This window comes from Cynocephalus volans, chromosome 5 (assembly GCF_027409185.1).
Source record: "Cynocephalus volans isolate mCynVol1 chromosome 5, mCynVol1.pri, whole genome shotgun sequence".
NCBI classification, from domain to species: Eukaryota; Metazoa; Chordata; class Mammalia; order Dermoptera; family Cynocephalidae; genus Cynocephalus; species Cynocephalus volans.
In genome coordinates, this window is record NC_084464.1 from 139,117,180 (window position 1) to 139,135,783 (window position 18,604).

Sequence of the window (18,604 nt, forward strand, 5' to 3'; positions counted from 1 at the left end):
ATCTCCTCCTGCTTACCAACACAGTCCTACCCTCAGGGATCGTCACCCCCAGGAAAGTCCTGCTTCACAGCTGCAGACAACATTTAGTTACATCCCTGGATGGTGGGTCCTGCTAGAATGAACTGTTTTCACCTCCAGACTGTGAAGGTTTCCCATGCAGGGACTCCGCTATTCATCCACATTGTCTGGGAACTCAATTCGATTCCTTTAATTACTGTTACTGAACGGCACAGCTTTTGAATGGATTATTAATCCGAAGTCCTTTGTTTTCCATTCCTGTTCTGGTCACCCACTTATTTTTTCAGACCACACTGTTCTAAGTCTCAATCACGTTAAGGTCTAGCTGCCACCGTATTGGCGTTTGGGTTGTCTCAGGAAGGGCGGGGAGCTCCGGCAGCGCGGGGTGACGGCGCCAGGATGACGTCACTCGTGGTGGGCCGGCTTCGCGCGGCCGTGACGTCACACGGGCGGGTCTGTCCGCCGTGAGGTAACCTGGTGGGAGCGGCCAAGTTGAATCTCCAGTGTCGTCACGGGACGGGGCGGGCTCAGAGCGTGTCAGCGCAGCCGAATCAAAACAAGCCCGAGACCCGCCTTTTCCCTCCGGCTCGGGAGCGTCTCGCCCGCGGCCCGGGCCCGCGGCGCCCGCGCGGCTGCGGTCTTCGGGTGGCCGCGCGCCGGCTCCAGGAAGCCGGGAGGGCACGGTGGCCGGGATGGCGCGGCGCGGGCCGCGCGGCTAGACGGGCGCCAGAGGAGCCGCCGGCCCGCGCCCTCCGTTCTGTCCCGGAGCCGGCTCCACGCGGGATCAGCAGCGGCCGCGCCGCGGGGAGCCGCCTTCGCTGTCGCCGGGCACCTAGACGCTTGCGAGCGAGATGCCCAACCCCAAAAACAGCAAAGGCGGCCGCAAAAACAAGCGCGCCAACAGCAGCGGGGACGAGCAGGAAAATGGAGCCGCGGCCCTGGCAGCGGCGGGCGCGGCGGGCGCGGCGGCCGGGGGGGCTCTGGCGGGAGCGGCCGGCTGCGGGGCGGCAGCGGTGGCGGCGGCGGCGGGCGCGCCGGGCACCGGGGGCGCGGCGGGCACCGGAGCCGCGGGGACTGGCGCCGCGAATGCCGCGGCCGTTGTGGGCGCTGCAGCCGCAGGCGACGCTAGGAACGGTAAGACTGGGACGCGTGGCGAGTGCCAACTTCCTCCCCGACGGGGACGACGCGGTGGCGGGGCCCTGGGTGGCGCGGGCGATGCGTGGACAATGCGAGAGTCAGGAAGTGCTCACCCCGCCCCTCCGCCCCACCGCGGCTGCCCCTTCATGGTCCCCACGCCTGGCCGCCAGGACTGAGCTGTGGCCCCCTGCCCGTTGTCCCCGCCGGGGGCAGCCAGCGCCCCACATTCCGAGGGTTGAGCGGGGTGCTCGGCTGCGGCAGCGCTCCCCTCCGGCCCTGCCCGTGTGCCCGAGCTGGCAAAGCCCGGCTGTGTGCCCCAGGCTGGAGGCAGGAGGGAAGGAGCTGCCCAAGTTGAGAAGAATGATCCGATTGAAAACTTAGGAACCAGTTCCTTCTTCCTGGTGCTCCCCCGACTGGAGGACGGCCTTAATTCCCAGCAGATCCAGGCTTGCTGTGTCGATTGCCACAGGTGAAGAGGCCCCCAGACATTTTTGCTGTAGGGCGTTTGTGTGTGGGTGTGTGGGGGGTGCTCTTTAATTTGCTTGGCTTGCTTGAGGAAGGAAGAGAACTTGACTTCCGTCCACAGCCCGGAGTTAAAAAAAGAAAAAAAAAAATCGTTCTCTATGTAATTCTGCTTCACATCTTTAGAAGGAAACCTCAGACTCTTATAATCTTAGGTAGTGCCTGAATGCTCCTTTTGAAGGGGCGCTTAGGGAATAGCCAAGATGTGACAGGATTTCTTTTCTCACTGTAAAGACCTGGTTTTCGTTATGGGGTGCTGGGCAAACACTTTCACTTATTTGGACAGTTCTTTGAATTCTTCTGCTTTTTCAGGGAAACAGAGGAATTCAAAGAATAGACAGTTTTTCAGGGAAGACAGTGAAGGTATATTTTAATGAAGGGAGATCAGGATTATTATATCTGGCTTTTAATTTACAGCTTTCAGCTTTTGAAGCCATTCTTTATGTAGATCAGTCACTTTAAACAGGCACCTGCACTTACCAGAACCCCACAGTGCTCTGAACATGGGAGATTGAATGTAGCCTTATTAGAAACAGAACTGTTGGCCCTAGAGGCTGTGTCTCTGCAATATTGAAATGGAAAAATTTATTTATTTTCAGGAACAAACTTACTCGATATGTGAATATTTGATAACACAACTTTTGGCCAACCTGCATACTCTATGTTCTTTTTTTTTTTTTCCCCTAGCTCTAACCTTCATTTTGGTGTTGATGTGCCCAGACTCTGGGTAAGACAGACTCCTGGCCACGTAGAGCTTTGTCATCTTGGGAAGGTCAGTCTTTCTGAGCCTCGATTTCCTCTTCTGTAAAATTGAAGAAAAAAAATTGCACTGACTCCCTCTTAGGGTTATTGTGAGGCTCAGAGTGCCCCTTCCCAACAAGTCCCCATTTCTTGTTATTTTAAAGGCTCGTTACATATGTAAGCAGCCTAGTGAAGTTCCTCACAAATAGTACATGATCAGTGAATTATAGCAATCATTTATTCATTCAAAAAATATTAACCACCAACAGTGTTGTAAGTACTGTGTTAAATACTAAGGGATATAGTGATAATCAAGAAAGGATATCCTGGTCCTCATGGAGCTTGCATTCATGTTCTGGTTTACCCTGCTGTTTTTTGTCTGTGCAAAATCTTCAAGATGGCTATTTCCTTTTTTTTTCTTGCTTTGAAAGATTAGACCACTTTAAGGTGGTGTGAGGAAATTTTTGTCTTAGGCTGGTGGTACCTCCTTATTCATAAACAAACTGGTTATGGCGCTCCTGTTATTACTTTCCTCTGAAGTGGCAATCTCAGGTATTTCAGCAGTATAGCAGTACTGTGTGAAGTTACATATTTCTGATTAGGAGCTTGTTTTATTAAACGAATGGGAGAAAAAGAGAAAGAAATGGGCCAAACTTTGCCATAATCAGGGTCAGGGAAGGTACAAACTTATATCAGAGCAGTGAGCTGTATTTTATGATGCCCAATTCTTGGTTCTTACATGGTGTGAAGCCCCAGTGAAAGATTTACCTTAATTTGAAGAATCCCTCACTGCAGTTCTGCAGTTGATGACAACTGAACGTGGGTGCCGAGGCCTTAGCACCTGTGTGCAAAATCAACGAATAAGGAAATTACAAAATTTTTTTGGCTATTTAAAGCTATGCTTTATAATGTAGGGGTGTGGGAGAGATGGCATTGATGAATTTTTAAAGGAATGGGCAACAAACATGCAAACTTTCAGAATCAACTAAGGCCCAGTTATTTTTGAATTTTAAAATAGCATTAATTGGACTATTTTTAGTATTTCTAAGTGTGTTTCAATTTTCTACTTAACTGTGACATTATATTTTGTGATTATGAATATTACAAATAATTATTCTAAGGAAGGAGTAAATCTACATTCTGTTAAATCTTTAAATGGTTTGTTTTCACTATTCAGGTCAGTTTTTATCTACTCTGTAAACATGCAAACTTAATGATTTACCTTAAAGTTAATATTTTTTTATTTGTAATTGTTTAGAGTTTATAGAATGGTTTTATGTCTTGTAGCTCTTGGGCAGTGTGGCCAGCAAGGCAGAGTAATACTAGCTCTTAGTTGTTCATTGTTTGTCCGTAGGTATAAAGAACTAATTCTATAAAAGAAGATTGCTAGCTAGGGAAAGCTTGGGGAAGCTATGGTATGGTTATAGTAGAAGTTGAACTGGTTGCAGTTTTTCATCTTGAGTAAGCTGAATTTTAATCGTAAGGATATTGTACCTCTAATAAGAAATTTATTAGTAGTTTTAGATACTGCTTTATGAAACTTTTTGCAGGGATTGGAGTAAAAGACGAAGAAGAATGAGAAAATGCAATCCTCCTCCTACATAGTAAACATCAGTTTGTACATATTGTAGCATTTTGATTGTAGGTGGACAAGATTTGCCAATCATCATCATTATTATTATTTTTAAAAAAAAACGACCAGTAAGGGGATCTTAACCCTTGACTTGGTGTTGTCAGCACCTTGCTCACCCAGTGAGCTAACTGGCCGTCCCTGTATAGGATCCGAACCCGTGGCCTTGGTGTTATCAGCACCACATTCTCCTGAGTGAGCCACGGGCCGGCCCTGCCAATCATTATTTTTAGGATCTAGTAATCATGCAGTAGATTATAGCTTTGTCCTTTCATTCTGGAATTCTGGTTCCATTACGCTTCTGCTTTTTTCTTCAGTCCTAAAAATACATGAAACCTTGATCACACTGTATCTAGTTTTCAGTGGGCCTGGATCCCAAGAACATTTATAAATTCCTGTTTTGTGGATGACCATGGTTCACTACTCCACTCATTCCTGACTGCCACTAGAAACCCAAGTCGGCCTCATTTCATTCAACAACTCTTTCTAGCAGATAGTTAGTTTACATAGTGATTGGCTTTGCATTTGGTAGAATTAGATTCAAATCCTGGCTCCTTAGATTCCAGTTAAGTGTCATATGACTTTGAGCAAGTCATTTAACCTCTCTGAGGCTTAGTTTCGGCATATGTAAAATGGGATTATAGTACCTACCCATACATATGTGGTAAGATATCTATAGCTATTATATATAATATACATATTAGAACATTGCCGACATAATATGAGCTTACGAAGTGTTAACTATTTGTCTTAGATCCAGGTAATAGTCTCTGAGACAAGAGATTTTTGTGCAGGAGGTTTACTGGGGAGTGCTTTTAGCATCATTAGTGGGGCCAGGGTGGGGCAATGCTATCATGCAGCTGTAGCAGAGACCCCAGCTGATTTCCCAGTGGGGAACTTTGGAGCTGGGATGACCCTTCAAAGTTATCTCACCTTGAAGCATGGGACAGGGCCTTTATTCCCCACCACCTATTGACTGGTCATTTGGACTTGGGCTGCCCCCAGGAAGAGGGTATGGCCTTGCGGGTGGCATCTGTATAGCTGGAGAGACTTTGTGGAGAGGGACTCCTCCAAGAGCTGACTCCTCCAACTATGAGTGAAAGGAGAGTTTTTCTTATTCTAGCATTATTGGTGTCTTCACTTAGACCAATACCATTCACATAAAATACAGGTGTGGGGTAAATATTTCTCACTAACAACTAAATAGGCTTTGTGGACTAGACTGAGAGTTAACCACCATCATAACACCGTTTCTATGGAGAAGTATATTCTGAATTCCATACATCTGTTTACAAGTAGATTTTTTTGGAGCACCACCTGCTCAAAATTTGTATTTTGCTTCATAGTTAGACCACTAAACATACTTTTTATAACCTCAGGTTTGTAGTATATTTTAAATAGTTTCTCTTTTTAGATGTCTACTTTAGTTCCTAGTACATTTAAATTACCCGTATCCATCAGAAGGAAGATGAAGAGTGATTGCCTGCTGTTTATGTTCAAATCAAGAACTATGTATTGAGGGTCTAAAAATATATGTAGAGTACCACTGTAATCTTAGAAGACATTTTCTTGCCTTATCTAGTTGTCAGTTTTGCCAGGTTTTTAAAAATATTTGCAACTTTTGGATGTTGTCTTTTGAAATCCCTTTTGTAATGGGGATTGGTGGAAAACATTGCCTTATCCATCCAAGATTCTTCTTGTGCACTTTGTATACTATAGTGAAGAACTATTCTGTGCTCTGATGGGATACAGTCTTTATTCTTTCTCTCTTTCTTTATTTGTTAACAGGATCGGTGCTTAAGTTCTAGAAACTAAGCCTCCAATGTCAGCTTTTCTGTAAGTCCAAGAATATATATCATCCCATGGAGAATTGAAAACAGGAGATAAAACTGAAAAATCTCTTCTTGCAGCTTAATCCTCCTACCAGTTTACTTCACGCTTTTAGCCATGAACAATTTAAAGAACTTGAAGGTATCAGAAGGAAGGCTTTAGGGGGTAAAAATCCGTCCTGACTGAATTTGTTTACCAAGTTTTTGGTATTTTTAAGGGATTCATTTAATGAAAAATATTGTGTATTTCACTATTTTACCAGTAATAAAATGAGCATTGTGGGGGGAAAAAAAAGCAAAGTTCTTTGATTTTATAGTCAAACACATAATCCCACCACTTAGAGGTCACCATTGTTAACATTTTGATACATATTCTTGCAGCCTTTTAAAGTTTTTTTCCTACAGACTTAAAAGTACATATACAGTTTTCAGAAAAAGTAGATCACATGTATTGTATAATTGGATGTTTACACTCACAATATTTAATGGACATTTTAGCAGAGCAGTAAATATACAGGTGTATCATCATATGTCTGCACCTTGGATAATTTGATTCTACTGTCTTTTTGACCTCTCTAATTTATTTCACACATCTCTGGGCGTTTTTCCAGTTAGTTCCTGTCCTAGTCCATTTCTGCTGCTATAACAAAGGACCACAGACTGGATAATATATAAACAATAGAAATTTATTTCTCACAGTTCTAGAGGCTGGAAAGTCCAAGATCACAGCACCAGAAGACTTGGTGTGTGGCGAGGGCCTGTTCCGTGAATGGCATTTTCTCTAGGCATCCTCATGTGGCAGAAAAGGTGGAAGGGGCAAACTCACTTCCTCAAATGCTTTTATAAGGGCATTAGTGCCATCCATGAGATCAGCGCTCTCAAGGCCTAATGACCTCCTACAGGCCCCACCTCTTAATAATGTTGCACTGGGGATTCGATTTCAATGTAAATTTTGGAGAGAACCAAACATTCAAACCACAGCACTTCCTTAGGGTACTCTTACCTATGGGCTTGCTATGTCAAAGGATATGCATATTTTTATGACTTTTAATACATGCTGACAGATTGCCCTATAGAAAGGTTGTACCTATTTGACATTGCGGGGTCAGGGTACCTTTTCCTCATGTCTTTGCCAGTCCCTAGTTCTTGTTGTTTAAAAGGTATGCTGGAGAATTGCTGTACCTCCAAATTACTCAGGAACATGAGGACCCCATTTGGATCCAGAGCCTGGGGCAAGTGCTGTCGTACTTAAGGGGACTTTCCAAGGCTGGATTTATTTCTGCTGGAGACATGGTCTTTAGTGATTGGTGGCTAACAGAGACTCAATGAAGTATCTTATGATGGTGAATAATATTTTAGTAGCTGGTGATAAAATTAGTGAAGATGAAAGCATAAAACTTTGAAATTTTTTTTGTGTCATTCATTATTCTAAACTTATGAAGTAAGGCCTAGAGTTGTTTAAGTTTTAGTTAAAAAGCATGGGGTTTGAACAGACCTAGGCATAAAACTACGTGCCACAACTTACTAGCAGAGTGATTTTGAGGCAAGTTATTTAACCTTTATCAACCTCTGTTTTCTAAATATAACCCTTTTTAAAAATTGATTTCGAAGTGAAAGTATGCATGTAAAATCTTGGCACAGGGCCTTGCAGATATGGGCACTATCAACAATAACTTTGTAAGTTTTGTGGTTTGTTCAACCTTATTCAACTGCACAACTTGTTAAGCCATTATGCTGTTGAGAACAGACACCGAGAAACATTACGGTGGTGGTGATTGGCTTTTAAGTTTTAATATAGAAAAAGAGACTGGTATCACACAGGTTTTTATTTAAGCACTGCTTTGACTATAAATGATCTAATCTTCTCTGATTATAGTTTATTTGGAAAAAATTGGATGAGCTCTTTAAAAAATTTTTTGGGTGTCTGGCTGGTATGGGTGACTGAACGCATGACCTTCGTGTTATAAGACTGTGCTCTAACTAACTGAGCTAACCGGTCAGCCCCCAAATTGGGTGATTTAGCAAAAAAAGAAAACGTAAAAAACAACGTATGAAAACAGTTACATCTTCCTCGTATAGAAATAAATGCAAGTAGGTCATTACATGTACTACACAAAGGCAGCTGTGAAATAAAGAGCATGTAAGGTGGTAAAATATTGGACTAATATAGGGATTGTATGTGATGGAGAAGTGAAATGAATATGTGTAGTTGATGAGTAGCTAAAGAGTTGAGGAGCCCAGGATGTTCTTCGGGGATCAGCCAGGGCTTAATGTTAATGAGGATTAAACAAAAGACCTTTCCCTCTCTCCAGGCAACATCTGGAGGGTTCATTTGCTACTTCCTCATTCATTTGTTTTCTCATTCATTGTTTTGTTTGTCTGCGCACTCTGTTCACTAAACATTTATTATGTGCCTGCTGTCTTGTGTGACTGAAAGTATGGATAATGTTAAATTATACTTGGGGTCATCAGAATCCACACCTTCAAGGGGGCTCATGGTGAAGCTGGCAGAGAGACTTGTAAACACCAGGATCCATGATAATGTGCTGTGGGTTCCTAGTGGAAAAAATGATTTTGTTGTCTGGAGGAGGGGACATTTGAGTTGAGTCTTGCAGGAGACTTGAGAAGCAGTTAGTTCTGAAAGAAGAGGAAGGATGTTCCAAGCAGAGGAGGTGGGAAACGGCCCTGAGTTCTAATTGCTACCCGGAGTTTGATGTGTCTGGTGTGAATTGCAGTGACAGGACGGGAGGCTGGAAAGGGGGTGGAGCCAGGTAGTCAAATCTGGGTGTATTTTAGCTGGTGGAGAACCATCTGACAAGGTTTGTAAGCAGGGGCATGGTCAGCTGAATCTGCAAAGGGGGATAATCAGGTTGTTGACAAGCTTGTAAAGTTACTGTATATTTTAACAGAATCGGTACCTTTTGATATAGTCAGTCAGGGATTGGAGGTTGAACCTGCCACATACCCTGGATTGTGATTTTTTTAGTGAAGCAGTGGGCACACTGCACACATTGCTACACATTGCTTTTCTGCCCAGCAGGATGATAGTGTCACATGGTCCAAGGCTGCTGTGTGGAAAGTCTGGCTTAATTGTGGGTACCAGCATCCTTGTGCTTTCCAAGTGATGGTAGGTTAGCTAATTGAAGTTAACTTCAGAGGACTAAATGCCAAGGGGAGGGTTGGAACCATCTGAGCAGAAAGGGTTTTCTCAAGGGGAAGGGGTTACCTCGGTAGAAAGTGTGTATCTCTGTGCCAGGTTGGACTAATGATCTTGATTTGTCATTTTGTTTTTATAATGATCTTATCAGTTTTATAACAAACTCTGGTGAGATGTCATTGTGTTGTACAAAGTGACTTTTACGTGTGTGTTTTAATTTCGAATATTTCAGAAAGTTTCCAGTTCTCAGTGTTTGGTGAAATAGCAACTTGCTTTATTTAATCAAAAGGATGTTTTAGCTTGATCGTACTTGAGAGATTTTTATAAACTGGCAAAAAGTGAGTAGCGGATTCATCAGAAGTGGAAAGGGAAAACACATTATTTCTATTAAATTATGCCTATGAGGATAATACTTGAAAACAATCTAAGAGTTAGAAATGAGAGATATTAAGAGGAAGTTTAAAGATAAATGACGAAAGAGGAAGTGTAAGGAGGAAGTGTTAAATATTAATCATATAATTGCTTAAACTGCATTTAATAAGAAAATTAGCATGGTTCTCATATATACTGATAATATAGATTGAGTTTCTTTTATCTGAAACTCTTGGGACCAGAATTGTTTTGGATTTTGGATTTTTTTTGATTTTGGAATATTTACAGATCCTTAACCAGTTGAGCATCCCTAATCTGAAAATCCGAAATCCAAAGTGCTCCAATGAGTATTCTCTGTGAACATCATGTTGGTGCTCAGAAAGTTTCAGATTTTGGAGTATTTCGGATTTTTGGACTAGAGATGCTCAGCCTGTACAGTGTGTTTCATAGATTTAAGTTCTTCTGTGAGAAAAATTTTCCTCTACTCTGGTATGTTCAGTTATTGAGGGTCTGCAAATTAAATTGTCAAAAGACATATTAGCAAGAAAAAAGACAATCACAGAAGGATATGACTCAAAGGGATGGTTAGAATTTGGAGCTTATGTACCATTTTAATTAGGGAAACGAAGGGAGAAAAGGACACTTATGGGAAAACAAGTGACTTTTTGTAAAGATAAATGGGCCCTTAGGAGAGTAGGTGGGAGATACGATAGTTTTGTGATAATGTCTGTTTAGTGTGGTGTGAAGATAGTCTCATCTTTGCCAATGAATCTTTCCTGGTTGCTCTTGGGGAGGGGATTTATGACAATTGAGTTTTTTTGGAGGCTCTGCTTTTAGGTAGATAAGAGATTTTAGGAATGTAAATGCCTTCAGCTCCAAATAATTTTTTTGCCATAGTGGCATATTCTGGACCCCTTCAAAATATATTGCCACTAAATCGTATCACCCCCAAAAGAGCAATTACAGATAGATAGGAAAAGATGGCCCGGGTGTCATAATTCAGGATTCCTATTTATTTCATCTTATTGGAAATTCATTAGAAATAGAAAACCTTAGGGTATATGCCTTTGTAAAACTGATCAAGAGGATAAATTAAGGCAAAAGTTATCAGGGTATCAAGTTGCTCAAGTAAGTTAGGGAGCTATTTGCCACATTTTAAAATTATGTTTTTTCCTAGGGTAAGCATAAGTTTGATTATACTATAGATCATGTCCCTTCAAGTTATAAAAGCATCTCAAGAGAGTCTTATGACACTAATTTTGAAATTGAATCACAAGTTCTGTTGTAGATTTCTAAATGAGCACTTCTGAATGTAATGATTATTTTAGTTTAATATTTAGTAGAAATGTATTATAACACAACTTATTAAAGTAACATACTGCTTGTTATGTCTAACACAGCTCAGTGTCTGGGCAGTAGTGGAAACTGGGGAATGTACAGAATCAAGTTCTGGCTATTTTTGATTGGCAGCAGGTGCAGTCTGTAATGTGAGAGGCTGAGTAAATGGTGGTTGGTTACACGTGTTAATGAACAGACATGGAGAGCCCGGAGCAGTGTTTCCAGAAGCCATGGGGATAGCCTGGCATTGAGAAATAGGAAGTGCCTTCAGTGGTAGAAACAGATTTGTACATATCTAACTCACAGGGCAGCTGAAAGAATTCTTCCAAATGGTTTCTAACTCCTCCCGTCTGTTCTTTTTGGGCACTGTTGCAGTAACTTTAGCCCTGTAATGATATGGTTCCACTATATTAGGCATTTAGTCTTAGAAATGAAGATGACGTATTGCAATACAGAATCAAATTGGGTAAGATTTCTGGGTGATTGGTGTGTTGAAGCTGCAGAATCCATAGAACTCACAGAAAGGAGAAGCAGCCATTCCTAGTGACAGGAACAAGGGAGATACCACAACTCCCTTGAGTGCTAACTGGGAGCTATGTGCAATACCTCACAGTCTGCAGTCTACATTTGGGATGAGGACACTAAGCCTCAGATGGCTTTCTTTCCTTTTTGCAGAAAAGGCATGCTTGGGTGTATGGAAATGTGTCCAAGCCCCATATCACATTTGCATCCCAGTAGATGTTGGGTACATCTTGAGTCACATGCACATGTACATAAATAAAGAAAAACTATATGCAGGTTTTTAAAGTAGAGGACTTAAATTTAGTATAAAAACATCAAGAAAGCAATAGGGATGTTTGAATTACTTTTAAAAGGCCTCATGCTTATCACTCTGGTACTTGAACTGAAATTAAATTTGTAAAACAAGAAAACGCTTGACCAAGGAAGCACTGTTACTTGCACATTGTACGTGTATGTTGATTTGATTCCTTCTCCTTATGGCAGAAGAACTTCTTGGTCTTGGAATTTTGGAGATTATGAACATTTGAAGTGTCACTTCCTGTTCTTAATGGACCAGTGTTCATAACTAGGAAGTGATTATCTTCTTTAGGTTTGAAGTGGGATCACTGGTTGATACATATGGCCAAACCACTCTCTCAGACAGGGTTTGCCTGTTTACGTGAATTCAGGCAGTGCATGGAGTGCTCACTTCTTCACACTTCTTAACGTGAATTTTGATAACCATTTTCATCTCTGCCAATCAGATAAATGAAAAATCATGTCTTCTTGTTATTTTTATTTGCGTTTGTTGAACTGTCGGTGAATGAATATCTTTTTATATGTATACTGGTCATTTGTATTTTTTTCCTATTTGTGGTTTTTGTGCATTTTACTAATAGGATATTTGTGTTATTAATTTGCACAAGGTCTTTGTATATTTAGGATACTTTTGGACATATATTTTCCCTAGTTCATTTGTTTTTCAGCCTTGTTTAAGACGGTCCTTGCTAGTTAGAAATGTTACAGTTTGTATGATCACATAGTGTTCACAGAGAGATGGAATCAGTGAAGGTAGGGAGAGTGACGAAAGTTGTGAAATTAGTCTGTGAAATTAGTGGTCGGCACAGAGGTTTGGGCAGGGTTGGTGACTTTGAGTTTATTTGGAAACCAGTGCACAGTAATACTGTTACATTTGCGAGGTTCTGTTTACTTTTTGTTTCTAATTTGGGAGGCTCTGTTTCACAGAATTGGTTGCAACTCCTGCTGCCCTCCCTTGCTTCCTCCCTTACCTTCTGCTCCCTGGCCACCATTGTCCAGTTGACAGCTAAGCTCTGGTGCTCAACAGTTGTCTCTTCTTGCATATTTCTAAAATCTCTTGCAGTTTTTATTCTGGCTACATACAACTTTGAAACTTGTTGATAAAGACTCATTATTTACTTGTTATCACTTCTTTTCAAGAGCCAAGCTACAAACTGAGGCCTCTTAATGCTAAATTGCCTGTAACTTGCTTGTGATAACAAACTTAAATGCCAAGTCATAAGCAAGTTCTCATTTTTCTCATTCTGGCACTTGAACTGCAATTACATGTGTATCTTAATAAAAAGAGAACATAGCACTCAATAGAACCAAGAGTTTATTCACACACCATGCATCATGCTGATCCAGGCAGCCCTGTGCCTTCTCAGATGAATGATTTGAAGAGGTCTCCAAACTCATTGCTTGTCCTAAAGAGTATAAGATTTGGGAGACACAAGTCATAGCTGGAGAACTGCCTCAGCCATTTTGCAAGTCCACTGAACCTTTCTAAGCCCAAGTTTTGATTGTAGAAAGTGAAGATAACATAATATTGTTTGTAACCAACTGCAAACTGTAGAGCTGTTTGAAAAAGCAAATATTTGTGCCATAATTCGGGGTTTTTAGTGTTTTCTAGGTGGGTTTTTAGTTTTCAGTTTGTGATGTGTTAGTGTGGCTCCTTGCCAACTAGTGATGAATGCACCCTCTGATTCTTTGGAAGAACCCAGGGCAGACCTTGGCTTTCCCCCGGAGAGTCTGTAGTGAATGCTGATCTTACAAAATCCGTATTCTCCTTTGGGGGAGCTTTTCATTTCTCTGCAAGTTTGGGTCCGGGAGCTCTTGCTATACAGATTTCCCCAGAACATCTGCAGTGTTCATTAGTCCGCTGGTCTCAGGGCAAGCCCAGATCCTTCGTGAACCCTGCTAGAGTTACTGCAAAAGGCCTTTCTGACCCCACAGTGGGGAAGGACTGTGGCAGCTGAAGGCTTGAGGAAGGTTCTTTAACCAGTGTGAGTATAGCTGACTTTGGGATTGTTTTGTTGGGATATGTGAATTGTCCTGTTCCCAGGCTCTCCTGGCTTCATTGTAATAGCAGAGTCCACTTTGATTTTAACCATTTAACAACGGAGCCTTGCTTTTGGCCTACTGTACTGCATGATTTACTGTGTGTGCTTGGATTTGTAATCATGCCTCACATAGTTTGTATCTTGGTTCACTTTAAGCTTTTCTGCTTTCTGCTCTTTACCTGTCTCTAGGGTCATGTGGAGTGGGAGTTTGTGTTGTTGGAAAAGCATTTTGCAATGTTCACATGACTTTCACTTGTCTTATTTCCCTTGTAGATTTTGCATTTTAAATTAGATTATAGAATCGTGAATTTACCAAACTATATTGTGGCCTTTATCAAAACAGTTTCTTTGGGTATGAGATCCTTGACATGTTTATGTGTCAGTGTATGTATATATATCAAAATGTATATATGGAATCATTGTATTTCTTCAGATTGAGTTGGTAAACTTCATCCTTGAGAGATACTCAGATTTGAAATTTTTCACTTTGGAATAAATCTGTTTTATGCATAACTTATTTTTTACTATTTCATGAGATATTTGATCTAAAAGATGACTTGGAAGAATTTTTAAGGAATTATTTTGAAATGTTTTTTTTCTTGATGAATTTTTTACTGTATAGAATTTATTTAGAATATGATTATATACACATTTTAATGTAATTTCATATAATTATATTCAATATGACAAATTCTCTTATGATGGAAAGAAATTTCTAGATTTTTTTTGGTAACTCTTTTACAAATATATATATATATATACACACACACACACAAATATATATATATATATATATTTTTTTTTTCTTCTAGTTTTGAAATGATAGTTTTGAGTCTTTCAGAATGGCCATACTATAAAGTTACATCTGTGTTCCACAAAAGTTAGTAATTGCAAAAGGAATGAATGTAATGGCATCACTAGCTTAAAATATCAATTGGAGTCTATAAATTTGAGTTTTCTTTCTTTTTTTTTTTTTTTTTTACAAAATTTTATGAAGTATTTCCTTAAAAACAAGACATATTATACCAAGCTGCTTTGTTTGTGTATATGTGGTGAACTGCTAGGTCAAGACATAGTCATAACTGATTCTTGGGTCTAGTTTCCATTTTTGCTGAGGTATGGATAAGACTTACATATGCCCTCTCTTGACAAGTCTTTCCTTGTTGCAACAGATTCTGTAAACTTGCTTGTTGCTTGCTGATGCAGCATTTCAGAAATAGGCCAAGCAGTGTGGCCCCAGGCAAAAGCTTTGTTTTTTTCTCCCCAGATCCTAGCAGAACGACTGCCAGGATGATCGCTATAAGGTGTTTTACCAGGTTTTGAAGGGAAGGCAGGGAAGCAGAAAGAGTATATATTTCAGGGAGTTCAGCAGGGCAGAAAAGGCACGTGGAAAACAAAGGAGTATAGGATTTAGTTTATTTTAGGGTATGGATAGGGTAACATTGTGCTGAGATTATATTCAGTACAGTAGTTTTAAAATCATCTTGGGAGGTGGAATGTTAACCCAATCCAATGACCTAAATAGGATCCAGGCAAGGCATCTTGCTTGAACTTCTGTTTCTCTGTTAGTGCTTTTTCTGCCACCTAATTTGATATTCTGCATACTAAGAGAATGGTGTTTCTTTACATTCTTTCTAAGGAAAATTGCTTTATTATTATTGAATGAAAAGTGAGCCTTTGCTCATGACTTCCCCCCCCCCTCTTTTGAGTTTAGCAATTCTAATAGCTAGAATAGTTCATTGTCTTTGTTTTTAAGGTGTGCAAAGATTGGGGTCAGGAAATCTTTATAGTGTAATAGGGTTTAAGTACTTACTTCTTTAACTTGGTTTACCTTATGCCTAGTTTATAAGTAAGTCTGAGGATTGCTAGCAGTGTTGAACATTTTGAATAAGAAACTATTCGAAATTATAGAATTACTTTCTGTGATCTGGTTACACAAAGCTATTGGCCACTTCTTCCTCGTACCAGGCGACTGTGCTCTTTATTTATTTGTATGCAGTATGGGTAGGAATGGAAGATGAAAGGCCCATACTAGCAGAATGGCCTTGGACATATCACTAAATGAGCTTCTGTGAGCTTGGGAATTATTTGTAGAATCTGAAGCAAGGGATTGCCTATTTCTATTCTGTGGAACTTTAGTATTTTAAAGAAACATTCGGGAAAAACTATGAAACCATCATCTTCATCCTGATATTCAACATAAACCAGACATATTTGGTGTCCATGTCCTTTTGGGTCTTCAGATGGCATTTGTTAGACAAGGAAAATATGAATTTTCTACTTTATAGGCATTGTCTATGTGGATTTCTTAGTGGTATCAGAGTGTTAGAGCTAGAATAGAAATAAAAAATAGGTAAAATAGAAACCAATAGTTTTCTATTTAGTTTGAACTTGAGGCTGGGTAGGCTTGTGGGTTTTAACTGAAAGTAAGAAAAGTGAGTCTAGGAGAATAGATAAAATGTATTGAGAGAATGTTAAAAACCCAAGTTAAATATAGTTGAAGGCTGTTTAGTTTTGTGTGTGTGTACTTGTGTGTACGTATTTTTGGTATGTGAAGCTTCTGTGTTTATTTGGACAGAGTAAAAACTTTGTGTTTAAACCCACTCTAAGCATAAAAACATGTTTCACTGAATGTAATCGCCATGTACTCAATTTGCTCCCCACTTTGGAGCAGTCTTTCACACTAAAGTAACATAAGAGAGGTTAAACGAAATCAGAGGTTAAGACAGATATGCTTAAGTGATCTTATTGTAGCTCCTATACTAATAAAAACTAGTCGGTAAAATATTTTTGTTAAGTACTAGCTTTTCTGTATGTGTAAGACTTAGTGATTGCTTTTTATTTAGAAGAAAAAAAGCCTCAAAATATTTGAGAAAATTTATATTAAAGACTTTTTAGTTTTCACTTAAAGAAGTACTTGCCAGTTAATCAAGAAGTGATTCTTGAAAATCTAGTGAATTTGAGGTGTGGTGTGGGGCACCAGGGGCCTGCAGGTAGTCATTGTGCCCACTCCTTTTGCTTCTCATGTGATTTTCACGTTGCAGCCACAGTGAGGGGTCAAACCTGAAGCAGAGGCTTTGTGTGTGACCTGCACAGTGTTCTGGTGGAAAAACCAGGCTAGGGCTTACTTGTGGAGCTCCCTCAACATAACCTACAGACTTGGGGCTTTGGTCTGGAAGTTTCTGAGGTTTCTGAATGAGTATATGACATGATCATAGTTCACTTTTCAGAATGTTGATCTGAGGTTGTTAAAATCAAACTTTTTTGCTAGTGTATCCCCTGAAAGAATTAGAAAAAACAGAGTTCCTCTTGTATATTTTAGGTTGTCATGCTCACTATTTTAAAGGTTTAAATAGATGCCGAGGATACAGTTTCCAATTTATTGTAAACATTACTGTTTATGTGTATTCAAACAAAATCCAAATTATCACAGTAACTTGATAACCATTATTATGTTTTGAAAATAATGTGAATTTTACATTTTTACTTTATATCTGTTCAATTTTTACTCAGAATTTGATCCTAAGACAGAGTATTGTCCTGCTTGAAAGTCTTTTATTGATCATCCTGTCATTTTACTATAACAAAATACGAGAGTACTTCAAAAGTTTGTAGAAAAATAGAATTAAAAGACAATATGAATCTTCCCGTGAAGTTTTTGAAGTACCCTTGTATGTATATAAACTTAAATTTATATTAAGAAGTACTTCAGGAATGGCAGAACTCTCCAGAACTCTGCTCCTTCATAAAAACAATGAGAATACTGGCAAAAAATGATCAAAATCAACTTTTTCAGAACTCTAGAAATTAACTAAAGGCTTGTAATAAGTTTAAGAATGTTTATTCAAGAGAAGTGACTGAATCATAGGAAGAGCAGTGAGCTTTCTGGTGTTTTAACTTGCCCTGTTCCCACCCTGCTTCCTAGCTCTATGGTAGCTTTCAAAACCAGCAGGCCGATGGCCATGGAGGATGAAGAACAGGTTTGGGGTTCACCCAAAAGTCCTGGCTTCAGAGAATTGTCACCATTTGACCTGTTTGGAAACTCCCTGGTAAAGCTTTATTCATATGTCATGTCTTTATTTGGCCTGACTCAGAGCTTACCCATTGGTAAAAGACCTGTTTCTAGGGTGTCTTTTGAAAACAGTCAACAGCAATTGTTTAACATTGCAGCTGGCTAAGGCAGTCATACCAAGTGAGGCAAATAAGAGGTGGTCCAAGAAAATTAAAAGGAAAATCTTGGGAATGATATGTCCATTTGGGGCCTTGAAAGCTCTGACATATTCCTGGTGCTCTAGAAGGCCATGTGCATGGGCAGGACTGTGCACATGCAAGGAAAGACCCAAGGAGCCCCTAATTCTCACCTGTGGCTGGCCTTGAAGCTTTACACAAATAGAAAGTAAAGGCTAGAACAGAGTTGTAAACTGCCAAAGCCTTTTGAAGGCATGTCCCAATACACACATAGGGCCCCTCTGCAAAGGGGTGGGAGACTTATTCTTTCAAGTCAGTTAAGGAAGACGCTGTCCAGGTATTAGCTGACCACTGAGCTAACTGAGCTGAGACTTTGGTGACTGCACATAACAAAAAAATACAGACTTTACAGAATTAGTCCAGGAAAGTCACTAAACAAACAGCAATAACAACAACAAACAGTAACTCCAACAAATCTTGGCAGGAGAGGTAATCTGATTTTCAGAGTTGCCGCCTTATATTATTTGAAGTGTACAGTTTTCACCAAAAAAGTATGAGGTACACAAAGAAATAGGAAAATATGGTTTACTATCTTTTTCGCCATTTGCATGCTGTACGCTGAAGTCCATACTGGGCACATACCAAGTGTTCAAAATATTATTTGAATCCCATACCAGCCTGCTGCCAAAAAAAAAAAAAAAGGCTGGCCGGTTAACTCACTTGATTAGAGCATGGCGCTGATAACACCAAAGTCAGGAGTTCAGATCACTTTACCAGCAAGCCAGCCAAAAAAAAAAAAAAAAAAGAAGAA

The 18,604-nt window shown here is 40.1% G+C and overlaps 1 protein-coding gene across 1 annotated transcript in view; it reads left to right on the plus strand.

Annotated features, from left to right (window-relative positions):
• The first annotated feature begins 591 nt into the window (after positions 1-591).
• Positions 592-18,604, plus strand: part of HECA (hdc homolog, cell cycle regulator) — a 44,374-nt gene continuing 26,361 nt past the window's right edge. The window contains exon 1 of the mRNA XM_063097198.1: positions 592-1,152. Within this exon, the coding sequence (XP_062953268.1) occupies positions 870-1,152 (283 nt within the window). The 5' untranslated portion in view covers positions 592-869. The remainder of the gene's footprint in view (positions 1,153-18,604) is intronic.